Here is a 24,070-nt window from a genome sequence, read left to right as displayed (position 1 = left end):
CACACACACACACACACACACACACACACACATACACACACAGAGAGATAGAGAGGGACAGAGATGACTTACAAACAAACAAAAAATCATCTCCCAAAACTTTAACTATACTGTTTCCCTCCCACCCAAGGACTCTGACAAGAGAAAATCAAGAAATCTCATTTCAAGAATAACAACAAGAAAGTTGGTAAACAGATATAGGGATATAGAAGATATTATATATTATATATATATATATATATATATATATATATATATATATATATATATATATATATATATATATATATATATATATATATATATATTATATATATATATATATATATAGAGAGAGAGAGAGAGAGAGAGAGAGAGAGAGAGAGAGAGAGAGAGGAGAGAGAGAGAGAGAGAGAGAGAGAGAGAGAGAAGAGAAGAGGAGGAGAGAGAGAAGAGAGAGAGAGAGAGAGAGAGAGAGGAGGAGAGAGGAGAGAGAGAGAGAGGAGAGAGAGAGAGAGAGAGAGAGAGGAGAGAGAGAGAGGAGGAGAGAGAGAGAGAGAGAGAGAGAGAGAGAGAGAGAGAGAGAGAGAGAGAGAGAGAGAGAGAGAGGAGAGAGAGAGGAGAGAGAGGAAGAGAGAGGAGGAGAGAGAGAGAGAGAGAGAGAGAGAGGAAGAGAGAGGAGAGAAGAGAGGAGAGAGAGGAGGAGAGAGAGAGAGAGAGAGAGAGGAGAGAGAGAGAGGAGAGAGAGAGAGAGAGAGAGAGAGAGAGAGAGAGAGAGAGAGAGAGAGAGAGAGAGAGAGAGAGAGAGAGAGAGAGAGAGAGAGAGAGAGGAGAGAGAGAGAGAGAGAGAGAGAGAGAGAGAGAGAGAGAGAGAGAGAGAGAGAGAGAGAGAGAGGAGAGAGAGAGAGAGAGAAGAGAGAGAGAGATGAGAGAAGAGAGAGAGAGAGAGAGAGGAGAGAGTAGAAGAGAGAGAGAGGAGAGAAGAGAGAGAGAGAGAGAGAGAGAGAGAGAGAGAGAGAGAGAGAGAGAGGGTGAGAGAGAGAAATATTACTATGAAAATAACAAAATTGAAATTCTACCTCCGTGGTGGTTGGTTCTGAAGACGACTCCATCAAAGTTTGGATACTGGGGATCGATGCCTGTTGAGAACTTGTTGACTGTATAAAAATATTATAAGGAAAAGCAAATCACTCGATATGTTCCAAATCAAATGTATGTGCATGATGAGTAAATCAATCAGAAATTTAATCAAATTTATTGTAAAGTTTTGTATTACAGTTGAAAATTTTTATGGGAATAAGGAATTAAGTAACGTGGTGTCTCAATCTATGAAAATGGTCACAGGCGCTTTATAACAATATATTTCACGTATTTCTTGAATCTATTATAAAGTAACAACATTAATTATTACTAAAGGGAGTTTATTTCAGAATAGGAAAAGACACTTTCTGAAAATGTCCAGTGCTTGCCAGCTTTGAGTTTAAGCCATAGATAAGGCAGGTCTCGTATTACATGTAAAAAGTATTCAATGGTACATTTAAACACATTATTTTATATAAACTCAACAAAACAAAAACAAAAAATCCTGCAATGCCAAATTAAAATATCAAAAACTTCAAAATTATAAACAAAAGAATCAGAAATATTGACCTTTGTGGTTGATTTATCATAAAAACTCGTCTTAAAATCAAAATGTAAAATTAAACAAAGTAAATAATACATTATAAGGAAAACTATCCAAGGCATTTTCAAGAGTTGTTTCTAAGTAAAAGGATATGAAATTCCAAACGAATAAAAAGAACTTTCTTTGAAAAGAGAACCACATTTTAGACAAACAATAATTAAGTTCAATTAAATGTCTTCTTTATAAAATATTGTTTTGAAGCAAAAGTTTTTGACATTAAACCATTACTTGAAACTCTTGTTGCGAAATAATACTACGGTGCAACCTCTAGATAACTACACCCCTGAATAACGACAACCCCTGGATAGCGACAGTGACCTCTTTTCCCAATTTTTGTGCTATATGTTATTAGTAGTAAAAATCCCCAAATAGTGACATACATTTGAGTAAAACCCCTGGTTAGCAACATTGTAATAACAATAATCAGCAGTTGATACCAATGCGTGATAACCGACAATCGTCATCTTGTATTCTTAACCAATAAAAAATGCCTTTTTTCCTCCCAATGAGATTGCTTTGTTACCGACCAAACAGAACACATGTTTACTACACTGCATGGAATCAGTGCTTTTTCACATGGAACCACAACAAAAGTTTAGCGGTGAATAGAAGTCTCAAGGGTTCATTAACCTTCCATGTTAGCTACTAGTCTGAGGTCAGTGAAGGTTAACTGATATCAGGCAATGTCGTGTCCAATGGGGGCAAATATGGATATTTACAGTCTTATAATATGTTGAAATATTGAAATAGTGGGGAAAATAATAACAGCCTCTTTCACTTTATTAATTTCACTAGAAAAATCACCTAGTTGTGTCTTCTTTTTTTTTTCGTTGGTATTTTTTTCTTCTTGTTGTTTTGTGTTGTTGTTTTTTCAGTGTTTTTTAATATCGCAAGATGTAGATCTACTAATTTTTAAGTGCTTGTAAATTTTGGTTGCATTTAAATAAAAATTTTGGAATTCAAAACTCATCAGCAATGCAGTATCGCATGGTTTCAAATTTAAATTAAAATCAAAACTAGACGCGTACATTTTTGTTCTTGTGTGGTAGTATCATATTGGGCACCTGGTTTTTTTATTTTTTTATTATTATTTTTAATTTTGTTAAATGGCATTCAAGCACTGTTTATGGCCAAAACAATGACAATATACATTGAAGATTGAAAGCTTAACTGGCATACCCTTTGTAAGCATGAGAAATATACATTGTTGAGACGTGTCATTTCTCAAGCACTGGTCCGCACATCACAGGTCTCACCACGCCCCTCTTTTCTGCTATCTTGAAAACCTCAAAATAACGACACCCCTGGTTAATGACATCATTTTCCAGTCCGGCAATGTCGTTATCCAGGGGTTGCACTGTATCTAATTTACTAAAAGACCTCTTCGTACCTCATTCCTATTCATCCTAATGAATATTGTCGATAAATATTCAAAATTCGTATACTACGCTGTTTTCAATCGTCCTATTTTCATTAACGTCAATATTTGTTTTTAAGATATCATATTCTTCAGAGTCCTAATAATGAACAAAAATGAGCAACAAACAAAAAAAATTGAGGTGAAATTTGTGTATTGGAATAAAAAATATATTTGGCATTGTTCCACTCTGGATCTGAAAGACAACAAATTCAAAATGTTTTTTTCACTGGTAAATTTTAATAAATAGCCACAGAGAACAATTGACATTATTTGTGTGAAAAGGAAAATTAACTGTGGCACTCTTCATTATTACTCAAACATTGCTTTAATTTAAAATAACTAAATTTTACAGGCTTATGAAAGTTGCCTAACTTTTATAAACAAATGATGCAGCAGTGTGTTGCAAACAGCAAGCAAAGCCGTGGAATATTTCATTGAGGATAACAAATGCCTTTATAAATTTTTAAAAAAATTGATATTAATGTTCCAATTCACATTTTTTAAAAGACAAATCCACTTTACCTCTTTTTCCTGAACACTCCAGTTTCTTCCCACAAAAGTCGACTGTAGACAAAATGTTTACAACTGCCTCGAATGTAAAAAAAGGTTTTCAAACAATCAAAGTATCAAATGAAGGATGTGGAGTATAGGTCTGTCGGCAGACAAAGGAATGCTGAGCACAGCCTCTATTACAGAACTGCAGAAATCTTCATGTGTGAAAGCATGTGATGTCTTCACATACATTTTCTTCTGTTTCATTTGCTACTTTTATCTTTCTTTCTATTTTCTTCGTTAATAGAGATGGTTACTTCTTATCATCTTAAACCTCCCATCTCTCACTGTTATACTTCTCTCCAGCCTGTAAAGGCTGACAGTAATCTATAATAGCTTGACTATGAACTGTGAGTGAAGCAGAAAGTGTGAGTGAGTGAATGAAAGGTTACTTTATTCCTCCATTGGTTAGAGCAAGTTTTGAGAGTTTGTATCGTTTTGTAAGCTTATAATAATGCAATTAATAAATTAAGATCAACAAACTATAATCGAAATTGTTGATGTAGTTAGTATGAATGTGAGCATGAATGCGATTACCGACTATGTCAGTATGAAAGGTAATCGATACTACAGCTATCTCTCTCTCTTACTCGATAACTCCATGGCAAGCATCTATCCTATCTTCAGTCCAATAAACTTCTTATCAAACGAACTACACTGACGTCCATATCATTATTTAACATGGTGGCAGCGGTGGAATTCTTCTTGTTATTGTGAACAGTACAGTGAACTATATAAACCTATAAATCAGATGAGTTAAGCCTCATACGTGTTATTTATAGTGTACATGACCTGTTATCGATAGCCAACAAACAATACGAAGTTACTGTTACAAGGGGCGCAACCCAATAAAATACAAGAAGACGACTCTACCCAAAACCCGTCAAATTTATTTTTTGGAACAAAGGGAGACAACTAAAACAATTTATGACTGGAGGTCATATTTTATGATTATATCCCTTGATTTGCAGCAATCTCAACTATGGCTTCAAATCGTAGTGCGAGTTCCAGTAGGAATGACTCGACGAACAAGTCAATTCCGCCACCGAGACCTCTCAATATGGAAGGAAATATCGCCACTAATGGAGACACTTCAAACGAGATTGGCGAAACTATGAAATTGCAACTGGACTTGATAATGGACAACAACGGATACGCATAGCGACTCTCCTCACCTGCATCGGCAGAGAAGCTATGAATGTTTATGATGGATTCAAATTTACAACTGATGAAGATCATCGCACCCTTGATGACATAACGTCTTAATTTGAATCTTTCTGTATTGGCAAAACAAATGAATGCTATGAGCGCTTCATATTCAACAACCGACAACAGGCCGTGGAGGAATCAATTGAACGATACATCTCAGAGTTGAGAAAACTGGTCAAAACATGTCAATATGGACAACTTGAGGATTCTCTGCTCAGAGACAGAATTGTTATGGGAATACGCTGTGAGGAAACACGAAAACTCCTTCTGCAAACACCTGACCTTGACATAGAGAAGACTATCCTCATATGTCATACTAATGAGTCCACGACAACACAAATGAAAACAATAAGACCAGAAATAAAGATAAACAAATTAGACACGAGAGCCAGAGGAAAACCTCATCATCGAGCACCATGGTCACCACAATCTTCAAATTCAAACCAACATAAACGATCGAATTGGATAACAGATTGTAAGTTCTGTGGCCGGAGCCATGAAAGGATAAAAGAAAAATGTCCTGCTTATAACAAAACTTGCACAAAATACAAGAAGAGAAATCATTTCCAAGAGAAATGCAGGTCAAGACAGGTTGCTGTACGTGGAGTCAGGGATGAATATGACTATGACACTGACTGCAGCGATGATTGTAATTACAATGATCATTACGTGATGGCTATCAGCCAAAATAAAAACAAAGCGCTAACGGCTCAAATGAAAATAAATTCGAAGAAAGTGACATTCCAATTGGATAGTGGAGCTGAAGTGAACACTATCTGCAGAAAGTATGTCTACACACAACAGATACAACCGACTAAAAAACAGTTAGTAATGTGGGATGGAAACAAGATGATGCCTTTTGGCGAAGCAAAGTTAAAATTAAGAAATCCCAAAACTAAAGAGACACACATTGTCAAATTCATTGTAGTAGAAAATGAATACACATGCTTATTAGGACTTGAGACAATGAAGCAAATGAAATTGATATCAGTGAACAATGACAAATTCATTAGAAGTGTGAAAACTGACAATTCTATTGGAGACCTTGGCACGGCATCATTAAAACTACAGCCAGACGCGAAACCTAGGCAACTCCCATGTAGAAACATACCACTATCACTTAGAGACAAAGTGGAAAACGAATTGACATCTCTTGTCGATAGAGGAATACTTGAACTGGTAAAAAAGCCAACTGAATGGGTCAGCCAAATGGCTGTTGTAGAAAAAGCAAATGGAAGGGTTAGAATCTGCATAGATCCGCTTCCACTGAATAAAGCTCTGATGAGAGAGCATTACAAACTCAAAACACTAGATGATGTCTTACCACTGCTTCAAGATGCAAAAGTATTCAGTAAGTATGACGTCCGAGACGCGTACTTCCATGTAAAACTGGATGAAGCTTCAGCTGACATGACTACAATGATTACCCCGTTTGGAAGATACAGATGGAAACGCTTGCCTTTCGGTCTGTCAGTGAGTAGTGAAATCTTCCAACGACGTTTGAACGAACACCAAGAAGGACTTCCTGGATGTACCAACGTCGCAGACGACATTGTTGTTTTCGGTTGTGGCAATGACAAAAATGAAGCAGAGAAAGACCACGACAAAAACATCACGCTGATGAAACAACGATGTGAAGGAAAAATACGATTGAATGACGACAAATCAGAACAGAAGAAAGAATCAATACAATTTCTAGGTCACTAATAAGCTCAGATGGAATCAAACCCGATCCTCGGAAAGTAACAGCAGTCACAAACATGCCTGCTCCGACAGACATTCCAGGCGTTCCACGATTCTGCGGTGTAGTTCAGTGTCTCGCTCGATACATGCCAAACTTATCACAAACAGCTGAGCCACTTCGTGCACTAACAAAGAAAAACAATGACTTCGTTTGGCGACCAGAATGCCAACATGCCTTCGAACTAATCAAAGTGAAAGTAGCCGAAGCAACTGCACTTTCATACTTCGACGCAAGCAAACCATTATCTCTGCAAGTAGATAGCAGCAAAGATGGTTTAGGCGCAGTTCTACTTCAAGAAGGAAAACCAATCGAATTTGCATCTCGCGCTTTGACAAAAACTCAACAAAACTGGGCGCAAATAGAAAAAGAACTACTAGCTGTCGTTGTAGCACTAGAGAGATTTCATCAGTACACGTATGGTCGACACGTAACTGTTGAAAATGACCACAAACCGCTAGGAAACATTCTGAACAAACCCCTCGCTCAGGCACCAAAAAGACTTCAGAATCTCATGATGCGTATCTACAAATATGACATTACCTTCAAATTCATACCAGGTGATGAACTGATTCTAGCAGACACTTTCAGTCGTGCGTACGTAAAAGAAAGTGAGGAAATAGAAATGACTGTGATTAACTGTACCCAAATTCGTGATATGGTGATAGAAACTATAAAGGAAGCAACAGACAATGACCCTGTGTTCGTGGAAATGGCCAATTATGTAAAGAATGGATGGCCCAACAAAATGAAATTAAGACCTGAACTAAAACAATACTTCGATTTCAGGGATACTATCGTGCTAGACAATGACAAAGGTGTACTCCTGAAAGGAGAACGTACTATAATTCCCCCTGCACTTCGAACGGAAATAAAGATGAGACTTCACTCATCTCATCTAGGCAAAGATTCTATTTTACGAAGAGCTCGCTCAACTGTGTTTTGGCCTAACATAAACCAAGACCTCATCCAAATGGTCGAAGCATGAGAATCATGCCAACGCCACAAGCAAAAAAATTGTCAAGAACCGCTCCATCAACATGACGAAGGTGACAAGCCATGGGAAAAGGTGGGAATTGATTTCATGGAGTTCGGAAACCGACAATATCTGATTTACGTTGATTACTTTTCCAATTTCATCGAAGTCGAATACATGTCCTCAACAACAACATCTCATATGATCTCCAAACTGAAACAACAATTCGCCAGATATGGAATTCCCAAAACTCTAATTTCAGACTGTGGCCCACAATTCACTGCGGACAATTTTCATGAATTCATGAAAAATTGGAAAATCATTCATCTAAAATCCTCGCCAGGACACCACCAAAGCAATGGCAAAGCAAAGGCAGCTGTGAAAACAATCAAACGTCTCATGAAAAAATCTGTACACGTCGAATCTGATCCGTACTTAGGACTTTTGGAAATTCGTAACACCCCACGACAAGACATCGGGGTGAGTCCAACACAACTTGTTTTCGGACGCAACACCAGATCTCTCGTTCCAACTTACAATAACAACAAAAACGAACTCAAACACAAATACAACAATCCTCAACTCAAACTCAGACGTCAAAAACGTAGACAATCAGTCAAAACACACTATGATAAAAACAAAACCGAACTAGTACCACTAACAAGAGGTCAATCTGTATACTACAGACCTATACAAGAAAAAGTGTGGAAGAAAGGAAATGTGACTCAAACATGCGATTTTAGGTCATATGACGTGATTGGTGAAAATGGACAATCATACACAAGGAACAGGAGAGATATAAACCCATACACCTCAACAACAGATGTTTCGGAATCTAACACCAACACCCCCCAACATGAAGCATCTGCAACTGCATCTGCAACAGCATCTACTTGGCCTGATCGTGAAACATCTACGACCACTACCGCACCGAGGCCTACTCGTGAAAAAAAGCAACCTGCTTGGTTCAACAATTATATGACAAAATAATCTTGAAAAAAGAAAGGATGTTGATGTAGTTAGTATGAATGTGAGCATGAATGCGTTTACCGACTATGTCAGTATGAAAGGTAATCGATACTACAGCTATCTCTCTCTCTTACTCGATAACTCCATGGCGAGCATCTATCCTATCTTCAGTCCAATAAACTTCTTATCAAACGAACTACACTGACGTCCATATCATTATTTAACAGAAATTATGCTGATATCTAAGTGCAAAATCTCTCAAAGACAATGATTTTAATGATAGAGTATTAGGTACCAACATAAAGTTCAAAGTTTTCTCAAAGCGTGCTAATTTGTTTATATTGGTAAAATCGACAGTGGTTGTACAAAAGCGATTGTAAATTAAACAAATATCAGTAACAAATCGGTTAAATATCACGGGAGATAACCCGTTGCAGTGGTCGGGAAATTGATGAAGTGAACGACCTTGACCGCGGTGCAGGTAGAGAACTAAAAGATTGCCTGTTCAATACTGTGGATAACAATAGTATTAATGGTCATTTACAGATTATAGTCTTTACAAATGATAAATATAAACGACGCATTCATGCATTATGTTTTGATAAAAATCATAAAATATTGTGTTTATAAAGAAAGAGAGTGGTTTCTTTTTTTTACAAACAAAACAAAACAAACAATGAAATAAAGAGCATGATGCGGTAAGCAGTGATTTTTACAGGTTGGTATCCCATCTCGAAACTTAAAGTATGCAATACAAGTGAAGATCTAAAGTGTATTTTTCTTATAGCTGAATGAATAATAGAAAGTTTTGAAAATGCATTCCTCCATTTCAAATATAGTACAGCTTTTTGCAAATGAAAAACATTATATCAAAAATGCATTTCAAAACATAATACTTTCCAAGTATATGAAAAGGATTAAAATTAATGTTTCTGATCTGTGAGTATGATGAGTTAACTAAAGCAGTGCTTATAATGGCGTTTATTTGCATCAATGAGTGATTAATTCTACATATTTTCATAACCTTTAATTTTGGACAACACTTTTACTGTTTGAACTTCACTACTGAAATAAATCCATTTAGTCGCAACTAAATAAATATCTGGATTCTGAAGTCAATGAGAGAGAGAAAGGTAATTTGTTCGCTATTACTTTTAGGAGTTGAACTGGAGTTGAGACATCATTTCAATATAAGTGATGTCTGTCTCGGATTGTGTCTCCATGGCAGGATAACACATGACTCTCATGGCTCGATTTATCACATATCTTAATTCTTTTAATATATATATATATATATATATATATATATATATATATATATATATATATATATATATATATATATATATATATATATATAATTTTCTATTGTCATAACCAAATGGACACAAGTCTCGCCAAAACCATCTTGAGCATATGCAGAGTTTTCCAGAGGACAGATTTTATCATTAGAGAAGAAAGTTGTGTTCAATGTTGATGATATCTAAGATGTGAGACATACTTTATGAAAAAAAAAATCATGAGCTTAAGTGAAACGATCCCATAAGATTGAATAAACAAATTTAAACATTTCAGTCAATACCACTTACCTCTGGAGCAGTGTGTGTGGTGGATGGTTTGATCTTATGAGTTGTCGGTTTTGTTGTCGGAGTATGGGTAGTCCTGTGATATGTCTCATTCTTCAGATGGACTGGTCGATCTTTGGTACCATGTAGGACTAATGACCAGGAAAGCAGCATACCTATGTACATATGAAGAAAGCAGTGAAAGGAAAGGTATAAGCCAAACCCTTCACTTCTGCGTATATTTTTCATCTACATTGAGAGATGAGCATCAGACCAAAGAGTTTACAATGAAAATGCGTACTTTTAGTCAGGGGTATGGATATCCTTTTTAAAAAGTTCTGGTTATAACTTATAAGATGAGAATGATCTGATGAATTCTAAGGTAAACCTTAATCACTCCATACAGTTGTAACTCTTTTTGTCTTTCTTCTAAAATTTTATCATGTATTATCAGGGCTAAAACTATACATAGCTAAAACTTTATTTTCTATTTGTCATAATATTATGTGTGATATTTTCAAATAGTATCAATTTTTGTCAGTGAGATTTCGTTCAGACAAAACTGGAATCATTTAAAAAGTTGTTCATACATAAATTCCTCAATGTCAACTGAATCGCATTATGAAATTAATTAGCTGTTTCTTCTATGCTTTTTATGCTTTATATAAACCAAATGATTCAGTCAGACTGAGTGTTGCTGTTAATGTGCATGTACAAGAGAAAAAGAAAATAAAAAGATGTTCTTTCCATTTCCAGAAAGTCTGTATTTCTTTCCATTTCCAGAAAGTCTGTAGCACATATTTAAAGGTCTCACATTTTGCTCAGAAGATTGATACCAGCAGGTAGGTTGCAGAAAATATTTGAGAAAAATGAATAAAGAGGAATGTAAACTTTGGATAGAGGAATATTAAAATTTTGATATCCCCACTGCCTTATTTGTTTCACACACTTAGGATTTATCAACAATATATAGTAGAGCCTATTCCTGTGGTGCAAGTAGGAAAATGGTACAAGCAAGTGCCCTGTTCTATACCTACCTCCAGATGAACTTCGTCTAAAGGCACTTCCAGTCTGTATCTCCAGTTTCCATGTGCCAGTTGGATTCTCTCCCCAGAAATGAACGGAGAGGAAAGGCCAGTCATCAAACCCACCCTGCATGGCATCATTGGGACGATTTGACAGAATTTCAGACCTGGTACCTTGAGGTGAGATGAGGTAAATGACCAGATCTCCTCGTCTATGAGTAGTGAGACTAAGTCTGCACTGAACATGTTCTAAATAGTTGATTTCCGTCCTCAAACCTTTACAACCATTACTGTCTAATGTTCCACGGAAGCCCTCTGTTCCTGAAAAAGATCTGAGGAAAATAAATCAATGTAAGAGAGTTAACTAAGGATATCTCTATACCATAACTGATGACAAAAGGAAAATAGTCTGTGTTAAGTTGATGCCGTCCTCTGCACATATATATGGTCAAATCAGGCAACACTGATATTTAGTTTATTAATACAACCCTCTTAGTAATGATTTAGAGGCATTGCTAGTGCCGATATGGGGCCATAATATGAACACTTGCATATTGGCACATTTGGAATGAGGCACTACTTATTTTAGCCAGCAAACTTTCGGGCAAACAACAAACTAAGGGGAGCAACCGTTGAATACTTTCTATTTCTTGGATATTACTCACTTTTTCAATGCTTTTGGAATGAATGAATGAATGAATGAATGAATGAATGAATGAATGAATGAATGAATAAATGAATGAATGAATGATGGGAATTGTGTTGATGATGAAATAATTACACGCAATGACATGATTACATCATCCACTTGTTTGTGGCATATTCTTGTATTTAAAGATTCAATGAAATAATTTTTAAATGTCCAAACAAATATTTCTTGAAAGAGGTGTAAAAACATAAATTTTGAACTTGTGTTGGTTTCTGGAACCTAGGTCTTGATGCGTAGCACTCTCGAAGTCAGGCTTTCAAAGCCGTAAGTTTTTAAATATCAAAGCCTTTCCCCTGTTAGTCAAAGCCCTGACTTATTCATCAAAAGACATTGACTCACACTAAATGACCAGTAAACAAAGTGTAATGATATTTTAAAAAGTCAATGACAAAAATAAAATAGAATGACTGGTAATTTTATGCAAATCTTGATCAATTAAAGGTATAATAAGCTTTCAACCCTTTAATCTGATATATTTAACTTGGCCTGAATTTTATTTGTGATCATGGGTGACAATTTTGATAATTCATTTTTAGAAATAAATAAATTTTAAAAAACAACTCATCCGCAAACATGTGGTCATTCATGATGATGTGCATGTGCATGCAAGCATACTGTCAAAAGTTGAAATCATGAAATATCAGAAAGAAAAAAAACAATGATAATGTGACCTTTATGTTTTGATGAATCAATTATAAAATAACCCGTCAGCTGTGATATTCAAAATTTTACAAGGAATATAATTTATCAATCCATCAGTCAACAATCAAAACTTAATTCAAAAATCAAAATCAAAATGATATAAAAAGGAAATAGTCGAAAACTTGCTCAAAACTGTATCAAAGTTTATCATAAATACCACATGATCAGCTAATCAGAATATTATAGGGGAATCCATACTATAAATGCAACAAGTTACTACATGCGCAATATGGTGTACAAATTATGAAGGTCATCTGCTGAACCCTAATTAATTAGAACAACATCTGTGTTACTGCATCATTAGGTTATCAACATCCTTTGGTTTTTTTTTTGGCTTTTTTTTTGTTAGTTTGTTTGTTTTGTTTTGCTTTTTGTTTGTTTGTTTGTTTTATTTTGCTTTTTGTTTGTTTCAAACAGCTGTTGGGTAATATATGCTTTTAGTTATTTAATATCTTTTTTTTTTATTTTCTTACTTTTCTTTTCTTTTTCCTCAATTTTTATTGTTTGATTGTTTCTCTGGGTTTTAGGTTTGTTTTTTTTTTGGTTTTTTTTTTTTTTGGGGGGGGGGGGGGGGGGGGGGTTTGTTGGGGGTTTTTTTTATTTTGTTTTTTATTTCTGGGGGGCTTGTTTGTTTGGTTTTTTTTTAGATTTTTAAAATTTTGATTTGTTTTTTTTATTAGTAATTATATAGAGCATTACTCACTGCTGTGTGACAGAAGACATGACGAGACATTCTTGTTTTGGGGGCACATTGTTCCAGAGAAGAGCCAGATCTACCATGGCTGATGCATCCATTAACCCATAGCCATAACGTAGACTCACTGAGAGGATCAGATTAAAAGTAAAAGTTAAACAAAAAAACAACAACAACAACAAAAATTTATAATAATAATAATGATAATAATAATAATAATAATAATAATAATAATAATAATAATAATAATAATAATAATAATAATAATAATAATAATAATAATAATAATAATATAACAACAATACTAATAATAATAATAATAATAATAATAATAATAATAATAATAATAATAATAATAATAATAATAATAATAATAATAATGATAATAATAATAATAATAATAATAATAATAACAATAATAATAATAATAATAATATCTGCATTTTAGAACACCGATGTCAATTTTCTATTTGCATGCAATATTCAAAACAATTGTTCAATAACTTATTAAACACTATTCGGTACTATCTATCCTTGCTTGTTTTGTCTCCTTGCTTATCTTACTTCTATGACTTAACATGAATGTTCACTTATCTGAATCATTTTATCACCATGATTTTTACATGTTTTGATTTGCAATTTATTATATAAATAATAACAATGAAGATGATGATGATGATGATGATGATGATGATGATGATGATGATGATGATGATGATGATGATGATGATGATAATAATGAAGACAAAAGTGATAAATATAGGATTATTTCACGGGTTTGGATTTATTACATGAGTTAATTCTATCGTGCCAAATAACTCATGAGCTTGCGATTGAGTTTTCTGCGAAAAAAGAACCAATTTAATAGATCCAAAGCCATGAAAGAATACTTTTATTCCACCTCTCAAAGTAAGTTCGTTAGAAATTTCAAATCTAATTATTTGTAAAAATGCTTCATTTCTCAATGAATTCAAGTTATCTATAGGTATGGATGATGAAAGCCTTGCCCAAAGGAAATCCCCGAAGAAACATCACAGATGGATGCCAATTTGGTACTTTTAATGCCAATTTTTTAAAATGCTCATTAAACAAAGAAAAAGTCCTGTCTAGACACTAACCATGGAAATGGGATAAGAAATACAAGATTTTTATCCACTTCTCGGGGCATTTATTAGAAAATGTGATGCCTCTAAAATTTTGGTATTTACTTAGACCATTCAGAATTTTCTAGAAATCTGTTTGGCATTTTTTCCTAAATTAAGCCTGCACTGGAACATCTAGACATCATAATATGCCAGCTATTTTTTGTTGTTGTGTGCTCTCTTCTTTCAATTTTTGATATTCTTGTTTTCGTAATTTGTATTAGAGTGTAAATCAAGGAAGGCACAATGAAAGCGGATTTATTAAAGTTTGTAAATGTGTTCAAGCCATATGTGAGTGAGACTGTTTTGGTTCTTTTAATTCCCACTTAGAATAGAATGTTGTGTTCCTTCAAATCAATTAGATGATCATAATGTTAAATAGTTGATGCCTATACAGGGTGATAATTTTATTATTATTCTGTGTGTGTCAGTGTGTGTGTGTGTGTGTGTGTGTGTGTGTGTGTGTGTTTGTGTGGCCGGAAGATAATTCACCTAGAATGAGTAATTGGCAGTGAATTTTAATGGTTTTGAATGCATAGCAGTAGTAACTTCGATTTGCCATTTGTAATATTCTACATCTGCTTGAATGACAATATGACCCTAAAAAAGAAAAAAGATGAATTTATATTAATGCGCACCAAAAGATTATTTTTAATCAGTTGTCTTTAACACCATAATTTCAACCAATAAAATAAGCGAAAATATTCTGTAAGCATTGAATTCAATGCGTTCAAAGAATTATTCAACGATTACGTATTAACTAAGAAATGATAGGGTTTTCAAACGGAAGGGTGGAATAAAATCTGATATGTTTGTTTTGTGCCTTCCCGATAAATAAATCTCAATTATTTATGATTGACCCCCTTGATCCCCTTGAAACGCATGGGGTGAATATTTGCTAAGATGTGTAAAAAGCCAATTCTGGACATTTACATAAAATTCTGATGTGAAAAACTGACAATTAGTCAAAAATGATTGCAAATTCTGCATGAATGTACACTCCCAAATACATCCCAACTCTACCTTGCAAAATTTCGATGAAATCAATATTGTACACATTTCAGTTCCTCCTTTTTCTTTTTTTTTTTCTTTCTCTTCCAAATATAATGGTGCCAGCCCAAGCAGAAACATAGAGCCAGGTTTATCCTATTTTCAATTTTTAAGAAACTGATAAAACAACTGCTTGCTAACCCTTAAATCATGCAACTGGAAGGTCATGTTTTATAAAGAAACAAGACAAATCATACCTTTCCTGCCAACTCCATTCGTGACCCATTGTCCATCTGTCATAGGCTCAGGCCGAGAAGTCATCAGAGTGATGTATTGGACATCCCTCCATGTAAGATTGTTGCTAAGGGAAGAAAAAAAATAAGTAAACCAATAATTTTTAAAAATTGATTTTAAGTACATTTGTTATAATAAATAGTAAACATATAGCAAACTTAGAAGATGTACACAATCTCAAAAATTTAGTAAGCTTGCTGTATCAAAAACAAAAAACAGGTGCATTTTATGATTCCTGTTAAAGCAGACCGAGTGTATTTTCCTATAAAAACAAACAAAGGAAACACTAAAATAAACAAAAAGATTTTCTGTTTCACATTTCCATTGACTCAGCAAGTCAAATGAACGCTACAATGCTTCATATACTTCCCATACAGGTTAAAGGTTACCAAATAATCATTTCATTCACTACTAATTGCCTGATGAATATTCGCTTGTCAAAGTGAGTCACAGACAGTTCCAAGAAGCAGTGACGTTGCTTGTACGCGTTTCCATACTCATGGAAAGTCAACCAAAATGTTGAGTTGAGGGTTTATGGAATCTGATTTAACATGCAATAGAAGGTACTTGTCCTACATCTTTTTTTTTTCTTTTTTTTTTTTTTGTGGTCTCGTTAGTATTCTTTCATTATTCCCTTTTTTTTCAATTCCCTACCATCTTTTAGCAGGATAGGACAAGCTGTCTAAGCTCCTGTACTTACTTGGCTTCTAGAACCATGGCCACAATCCCAGCAGCAAGGGGGGCTGATGCTGATGTTCCTGTATGCCCTGTTGTACATCCTCTATGAAGATCAGTTGTTGCCTAAATAGCAGAGATGATGATTTCAAAATAGAATTATGACAGGCTACATTGGTTTTCTCTATTTGGTGCTTTCGATCATTTAGAAGCTAAGGGATAAGAATTTATAATGGTTTGTATAAAATGAAAGTAGATTTTTGACCAATCAAATCATAGAATTTGTGAAAGACCTTCACATGTACATGGACAAACATGGTTGTTTATAAACAAAACGAGAATGATATTGACCTTTCTCTGATCATTATCATTGCTTTTATACCGCCAAACGGGTGACTAGTTATCACACGATTTTCTCATCATATTTTAAACGTTAAATTTATACATAATTTTCTGTGTTGGCTCTATTGATCAAGCAGTAGGGCAGTGTGTATTTTACTTAGACACATGCCATCAATGGTAAAATCTGTGTAGTTCGCTATGTTTACACCAATCACTGCCATTGTTTACATTATGACGACTGTCAGAGAGGTGTGTTTATCTAGGTGTCTATCATCATAAAATGGCATTGCCATCTACCCCAAAGCATTTTTTACCATATACATGACCCGCTGTTTCACAACGGTGTTATGTTAGGGTGAATGTGATGCCTAATATTGTATTTTATGCTTCATTCATAAAACTGGAATTATAATAATTGCCTTCATTGAGGGAATTAAGTTTTGTTTCTCAGACTTCAATTCAAATAACTCAAGACTGATTGTCACACCTCTGAGCCATGATCCCACTGCAATATCTAAATCGTAATAACTTTCTTTGATTATTTAGATCTCCTTTAGGTTGTAATTCAGCTTGTCCAAGTTTTAAAAAATGAGTTGCAACAACAGCAAACAAAAAAAGTGTCCACATATCCCCAAAATAAGACATGTAAAAAGGGGATTAATTACCGAAAATATTATCGCTACTATTGTCCCTTTAAGCCTGAAAAAGTCATTAACTGCGCATGCAGGTAAAATTTATCACTTTACCGTCCTCCTTGACCCCTCTTCCAAACCTTTTTTTTTTTTTTGTTTGTTCATTTAATTCTCCCAAGCACAATGTGAAATAAAATCTTAACTGACCAAACAATAATGAGGTGTTTTTAATGAGGTGTTTTTTTAATTTTTATCAAAGTTTTTTTTTCCCCTTTGAGGTTTGGAAAAAGATGGGAACAAGGTTGGAGGGGGTCCCGATAGCTCAGTAGTAGAGTACTCGCTTCAGATCCAAAGGGACCAAAATCAATCCTGGGTGGGTGCTATTGAGATTTCTTTTTTTCTGACCCCCATGTCCACCCAGCAGTGATTGAGTAGCTGGGTCTGGAAGATTTGGTGGAAAGTACTTTGCGGTAGACTAGCATCCTATCCAAAAGGAAACAAGCAATTGCTATTCTGTTTCAAAACCGGGTTTAACTCCAACTCCATTGGTCAACTGGCTTTGAGGGACTACTAAGGTGGGAAAGGCTATGATAAGAAAAGGAAAAAAAGAAAGAAATTATATTTGTAACGCCCCCATCTGAATCCAACCATTTAAAATTTATTTTTCACATAAAACTTTGAATATCCTAGTTTCCTGATGTCAAGCAACATATGTCAAATTTCGATATGGCAAATAAGTGTCATTTCATATTGTATTTTACAACCATACATTATGGCTTTATAATTTAACCATTTTTGGGGCTATTTGCCATTAGACCATGCCATTGGAAAAACAATCTCTATTGTAGATCTATATTAACTGAAACTTTATATCATACAACAGATAATAAACCTTATCACGTCATTGGAGGAGCATTATTAAAAATTAAACAATAAAAGATAAACACACAAGAATTCTTTTTTGTTTGTTTTGTTTTAATTATATTAACCATGGTGCAGCACTCACAATTCTTTTCTCCGAATATGAGCCACTGCTGTAAGTAGTGGCAAGGGTTGAGGAGCATTCTTCTAAATACCAAGGCTTCTTTCCATTTTCTGACGTGCTGCTGATGGACAGAGTGAAGATGCTGTTGGCATATCCATCACAGTTACAGGAGTCATCAGCACTGCCACCATTTCCCGATGCCCATACGAATATAGAACCTTTACCACCACGACCCTGGCACAAGATAACAAAAAAAAGTTTGTTGTTGTTAGTTGTTTTTAAGGGTTTTACAGCGCTTGCAACACATTTAAGTTATATCAGCGCCAGTAAAAAGGAAGAAAATGGGATAGTAAAAAGTTCTAGAATTACAATTAAAGCACCCAAGAGAAAGTAAGACAAAGGGGAACTGAGAACAAATAGGGATCAGATGTACATTCCAAGAGCATACCACCAATGTACTTAGTTTGCTATCACCTATAACTCTCATCCGGACACAAGCACAAAATCCAAAAAAGATGAATACACTAAAATGCTTACATTATACATTCAAAATAACAAATATAATAATATATAACAAAGAGATGATTTACAAGGAAAAAAATATCATCTCCCAAAACATTAACTATGCATTTGACTGTTTCCCTCCCAGTCAGGACTCCGGCCAGGGCCAGGACAAAACCAAGTAATCTCATTCCAAGACAAAGACAGAAAGCATGTTGGAAAATAGATATAGGGGGATAGAGGACACAGAAAAAAAAGTTTCAAAAATATTTAATTCCATTCCATATTTTGGCATTCTATTGCTTAAAAATAAAATTTGTGTGTTTGCGTGTGGGGGGGGGGGGGGGGGGGGGGGGGGAGGTGACAGTGTTTTTTGTTATAATAGATTTATCTTATTTTTATTTGATCTATTTATTACAATTAAATTGTCATAAATCAATTAACCAATTAATTTAATTACCCTTCCATTTATTCTTTTTTCTTTCCTTTAATACAAGGACTATTGTTATTTTCTTATGCGTTCTGTACAAAATTGGAATAGACATGTATACCATCACATCATAAATCAATGAAGCTGCAACAGTTATGGATTGGATTGGACCATATCCGGATTACTCTATCTTAGAAGGTACTGGACTGACAAGTTTATGGCCATTTGGGACTAACCAAGTGTATTCCATCGATAAATGCTTTCTTGGCCATCTTCCCTGGCCCGTCCACAACTTTGCCATCGTCATCGGGGCCCCAGCTAGCGGAGTAGATGTCAATGTGGGAACGGTTGAAACTCAGGGAGGCTGCCTCCACAGCATCAAATACCTCCCCATCCAACATTCTCACACCTAAGGAAAAAGCATAGCACAAAAGGTTAGGGGCACGGGTGTTTAAAAATGTAAATTCCACTTCTCCTTCAACCAGTGAAATCGGGGTAGGTTTTACAATCAACGGTGAAAATATAGAGTAAATTTTAAATGAAATAAAAATTAAAAGTCATTTACTTTGCTGACAATAAAGTGTGAGGTAAAGGTCTTACAAATTAGTTGAAACCAGGTGGTAAATTGTTCAATAAGAGGAATTGGGGGTAGGAGGAGGGTAAAGATAGTCATTACTGAATGATCGCCTAGTTAATGACATACAAACCCTGCTCGACCAAAATTTATCTGTGTGAGAAAGCGTTCAAAGAGTCAAGAAAAATTATAGAGGTCTGAAAAACAGACACACAGTTAGAGTAACAAACAAACAGACAGGCAGGCAGAGAGGCAATCGGTAGAGAAGAGACCAGGCATACAAGCAGACAGACAGACAGATAATAATAATAATAATAATAATAATAATAATAATAATAATAATAATAATAATAATAATAATAATAATAATAATAATAATAATAATAATAATTTATAGTACGCCAATCATCTCTTCATCCGGAGGGCTCTGGGCGCATAACAAAGATTAAGCCCCTCCTTACCACCAATAGAAAAATCGTCACATTTGTTACGATGCGACCAACATTTTTGTCATTCTAATTTCTTTTGTACATGATAATATTTGAACAAAAATGTTTGCTACTGTTAAAGTATATAAACACTGAGTTGAAGAGTTCTCTTAGCAGAAAAAAATGTATAGCATGATCGAACAGATTTTGTGTTTGAGTGAAATAAATCTACTTTTGTATCGGTTGGGTGTTAAGTTTTGGGGAAAATCCGGAAATTGGCCGGTAAGTGGAGAGTTAAGCCAAAACACAATACACGAACAACGATAATTAAAAGAAAGCCTGTCTGAATAAATAATGTCTTCAATCGCCGCTTGAAATCCTCTATTGAGGAAGATTAACATATCTCAAGTGGTTGCAAATTCCAGTCTTGGGCCAGATTGCTGAAGCGCGTTCACCGGCCTTCACTCTACGCTGGGGTGTCGACCGAAGCGATATATGGGATATACCATACCGTTCAATGAGGTTTGAGAGATATTTGGCGACGAGCCTTCCAAGCACTTGAATACAATGGTTGCTGATTTATATTTAATGCGCAGCCAATGCAGCTGTCGTAGTTATTCGGGAGCTGCAGTTTTCCTGTCATTCTGCAGTACAACGCGGGCTGCCATGTTTGTACTTTCTGGAATTTGTTTATTTGTCCTTGGTGACGTCAGCAAACAATGCTCTGCAGTAGTTCATTTTCGGGAATATCAAAGATAGATAGATAGATAGATAGATAGATAGATAGATAGATAGATAGATAGATAGATAAATAGATAGATAGATAGATAGATAGATAGATAAAAAGAGGATAGGTAGATAGATAGGAGCAGGATGAAGAGTACAATGATGATGAAGAGGGAAGGCGAAGGAGAATGGGAAGGAGGAGGGGAAGGATGAGGAGGAGAAGTGGGAAGTGGCGGAAATACAAAAGGGAGAGGATGGCAAAAAGGTGATAGTGACTGGTTATTCCCTTTTTGTTTTTAGAGAAAGGGGAAAGTAGATAATAAGAGGGAAATGAGGAGGGCGAAATACACAACAGTAACGAGAGAAAAAGAAATTGAGAGAAGAGAGAGAGACAGAGAAAGAGAGAGAGAGAGAGAGAGAGAGAGAGAGAGAGAGAGAGAGACAGAGAGAGAGAGAGAGACAGAGAGAGAGAGAGAGACAGAGAGAGAGAGACATAGAGAGAGAGAGAGAGAGAGAGAGAGAGAGAGAGAGAGAGAGAGAGAGAGAGAGAGAGAGAGAGAGAGAGATAACAATAATTATGGTAGACAGTAAGTAAACTAGAGAGTGCATTGCAAGTGCAATCATGACAATAATTACTAACGGACAACCACACATCGTACTAACAACGCACGACCTCTTGAATGTTTGATGTTATTTGATACATATGTGAGAGATAATAAATCAAATCAACCACTTACTCATCAACAGTAAAAACTGTTATAATGGGACATCGTTTAATGAGAAAAGACGCATAACTTGAAAGATACTCGTTTTCTTTAATATTCTTTTAAATAATAATAACAATATGGGCTATTGCTAGCTACTTTTTATAAGATCGAAATTAGACTAAGAAATCATTTCACTAGTGGATGGACAGAGGAATCAAATTTATAAATCATGAATGAATGATTTTTTCTGTTTTTAATGACAAAACGCTCTTTATACCCGATTCCATTTGCGAAAGTCGATCTAGCTACCAACTCCCCTATCAAGTCGTCGTTGTCATCATCATCATCATCATCATCATCATCATCATCATCATCATCATCATCATAATCATCATCATTGTCGTCGTCGTAATAGTGGTAGTGGAGGTGTTGATCGTGGTTGTGTATTGTATGACAAATAAAGTGATGAGAGCATTAGAGCTTAAGCAGAAATACTCGTTGTCGTCAGAGAAGGAAACCTCTCGAATATAAATATAAGTGTCGTACAAGGACAACTATTCAGTATAGTAATCCTTGGTGTCGCATTACTTTTTTTTTACAATCTAAAGGAGATAAGAAAGGATGGAGTAAACATTCCTGCTTGCTCTGGCTTTTACTAGCAATCGCAGGATTGTTTTACGAGAAGATAGATGGGAAGAGTGTATGACTGATATATTTTGAGTAAAACCGGAGCTTGAAGGGAATAATATGGGTCCACTTGTTTGGATCATGAGGAATTTGGAGCTCATACTGATCCTAAATTATGGATGCCTTTCTGCTTTTAAAAACAATAAACATAAGAATACAGGGTTGAGTTTTAAACCTAGAAAGTTTGATGATATTTTTTTTTGTCTGTTTGTTTGCTTGATTGTTAGTTTGTTTGCTTATTGTTTTTTTGTTTTTTTTTTGTTGTTTTTTTTTTTTTTGGGGGGGGGGGGTGTTTTTGTTTGTTTTTGTTTTTGTTTTTTGTTGGGTTTTTTTTTTGTATTGTTTTTTTTTTCCTTTTTGTTTGTGTCATTTTTGTTGTTGTTTTCTGTTGTTTTTGGTGAGTTATTTTGTTGTTGTTTTTTATTTTTCAATTATTTCTTTTTCTTCTTTTTCTTTTTGGAGGGTCGTAATGGTTTGGGGGAGGGACGTCGGTCATCTACTTTATAATTATAAGGTTTCAACTGCTCAACGATTTTTAAAAAACTTGATCAGCTCAGTTGATAATTAGATAGAGATAGGGGACAAAGACCTTTATTAGCGAAATAATTGGTTTCAAGTATATTATTATTACTATCAACTGGATTGGGTGCTTTGTATACGAGTGAACTTCGAGCCGAGCCTTCGTTGCACTAAATGACCAATAATATTATTTGTTAGATGGTCACCAATAGATAAAAACTATTTCACCGGAACAAAGCTATTTCGATTAAGTGTTTTTGAGCTTTTCCAATTGAGTGTTTTGTGGTGGTGGTGGTGTTGTGGTGGAGTCGTGTTCATGTTGTCCCACTATATTTGACACATCATTGTTTTACGTATATGTTCTCCTGATCCTCGACCTGTCAAGCTGGTACATAATTCAAGAGACGGAAAATCGGTCTAAGAACGCCGTAAATCTAAAATTATATATATATATATATATATATATATATATATATATATATATATATATATATATATATATATATATATATATATATATGATTATCTATTAATCAGTGGCTTATAATCTGATCGATTCCTCGGGCACACAAAAAAAAACAAAAAACAAAACAAAACAAAATAATCTTGAGCTTTTATATTGGGCATCTCTATGGTTCAACTAAGGTTCACGTTATTGCAATACTTTATTTATTCCACTAGCAGGCCATATTATGAAACCTGATATAAATTCCACACAGTATTAGCTGTTTTTTAAGACGTCCATTTTGTACTGCCCCTCTTATAATTTCCGTCACTGCTTATAGACATATCTCATTAACACCAAAGTGAATGGGATAACTTTTGTGAAATGCCATTTTCGCAGTTAACGTAGCCGTTTTGCTATAATTGTCATTCGTACAACACTGACCACGCGCAAACATCGAATTTGTTACGAGACGAGACACAGTGCAACTGAGCGTCAGAGCGGCGATGCCCCGCAAGATTTTAGTTGCCCGCTACGTGGATAAATAAATACTTTCGTAAGTTACCGACACATAGCCATCTGCTCGTATTCATGAATACTTCTGAACAAAGAGAAAATGAGGGGGGAAAATTCTCAAAACCAAATTTTCCTCTGAGTTTTTTTTAGAGCAAGCATTTTGAAAATTGGTACTACATGAATCAACGGACAGCTTATTTCATTGAATAATAATAAAAAAACGGAATACTTTTACAACCAAACGTAATTTTT

At 34.9% G+C, this 24,070-nt stretch overlaps 1 protein-coding gene across 33 annotated transcripts in view; it reads right to left on the bottom strand.

Annotated features, from left to right (window-relative positions):
- The window catches only part of LOC144965151 (furin-like protease kpc-1), a 113,684-nt gene that overhangs the window by 14,146 nt on the left and 75,468 nt on the right, over positions 1-24,070 (bottom strand). For 17 of the 33 annotated variants that reach the window (XM_078900152.1, XM_078900158.1, XM_078900147.1 and 14 more), the window contains 7 exons: positions 19,453-19,625; positions 18,307-18,519; positions 16,352-16,452; positions 15,615-15,718; positions 13,235-13,352; positions 11,133-11,452; positions 10,120-10,271 (listed from right to left, as the gene is read on the bottom strand). In XM_078900152.1, the coding sequence (XP_078756278.1) occupies positions 10,120-10,271; positions 11,133-11,452; positions 13,235-13,352; positions 15,615-15,718; positions 16,352-16,452; positions 18,307-18,519; positions 19,453-19,625 (1,181 nt within the window). Of the gene's footprint in view, positions 1-1,058; positions 1,137-10,119; positions 10,272-11,132; positions 11,453-13,234; positions 13,353-15,614; positions 15,719-16,351; positions 16,453-18,306; positions 18,520-19,452; positions 19,626-24,070 lie in introns of all 33 variants that reach the window. The other 16 variants (XM_078900172.1, XM_078900164.1, XM_078900174.1 and 13 more) reach the window with 1 other exon arrangement.

The sequence above is a fragment of the Berghia stephanieae genome, chromosome 2 (genome assembly GCF_034508935.2).
Source record: "Berghia stephanieae isolate SIO BIC M18660-M18661 chromosome 2, UCSD_Bste_1.3, whole genome shotgun sequence".
Classification (NCBI taxonomy): Eukaryota; Metazoa; Mollusca; class Gastropoda; order Nudibranchia; family Aeolidiidae; genus Berghia; species Berghia stephanieae.
Note: the sequence above shows the minus strand (reverse complement) of the source record. Positions and strands in the feature narration are given on the sequence as shown.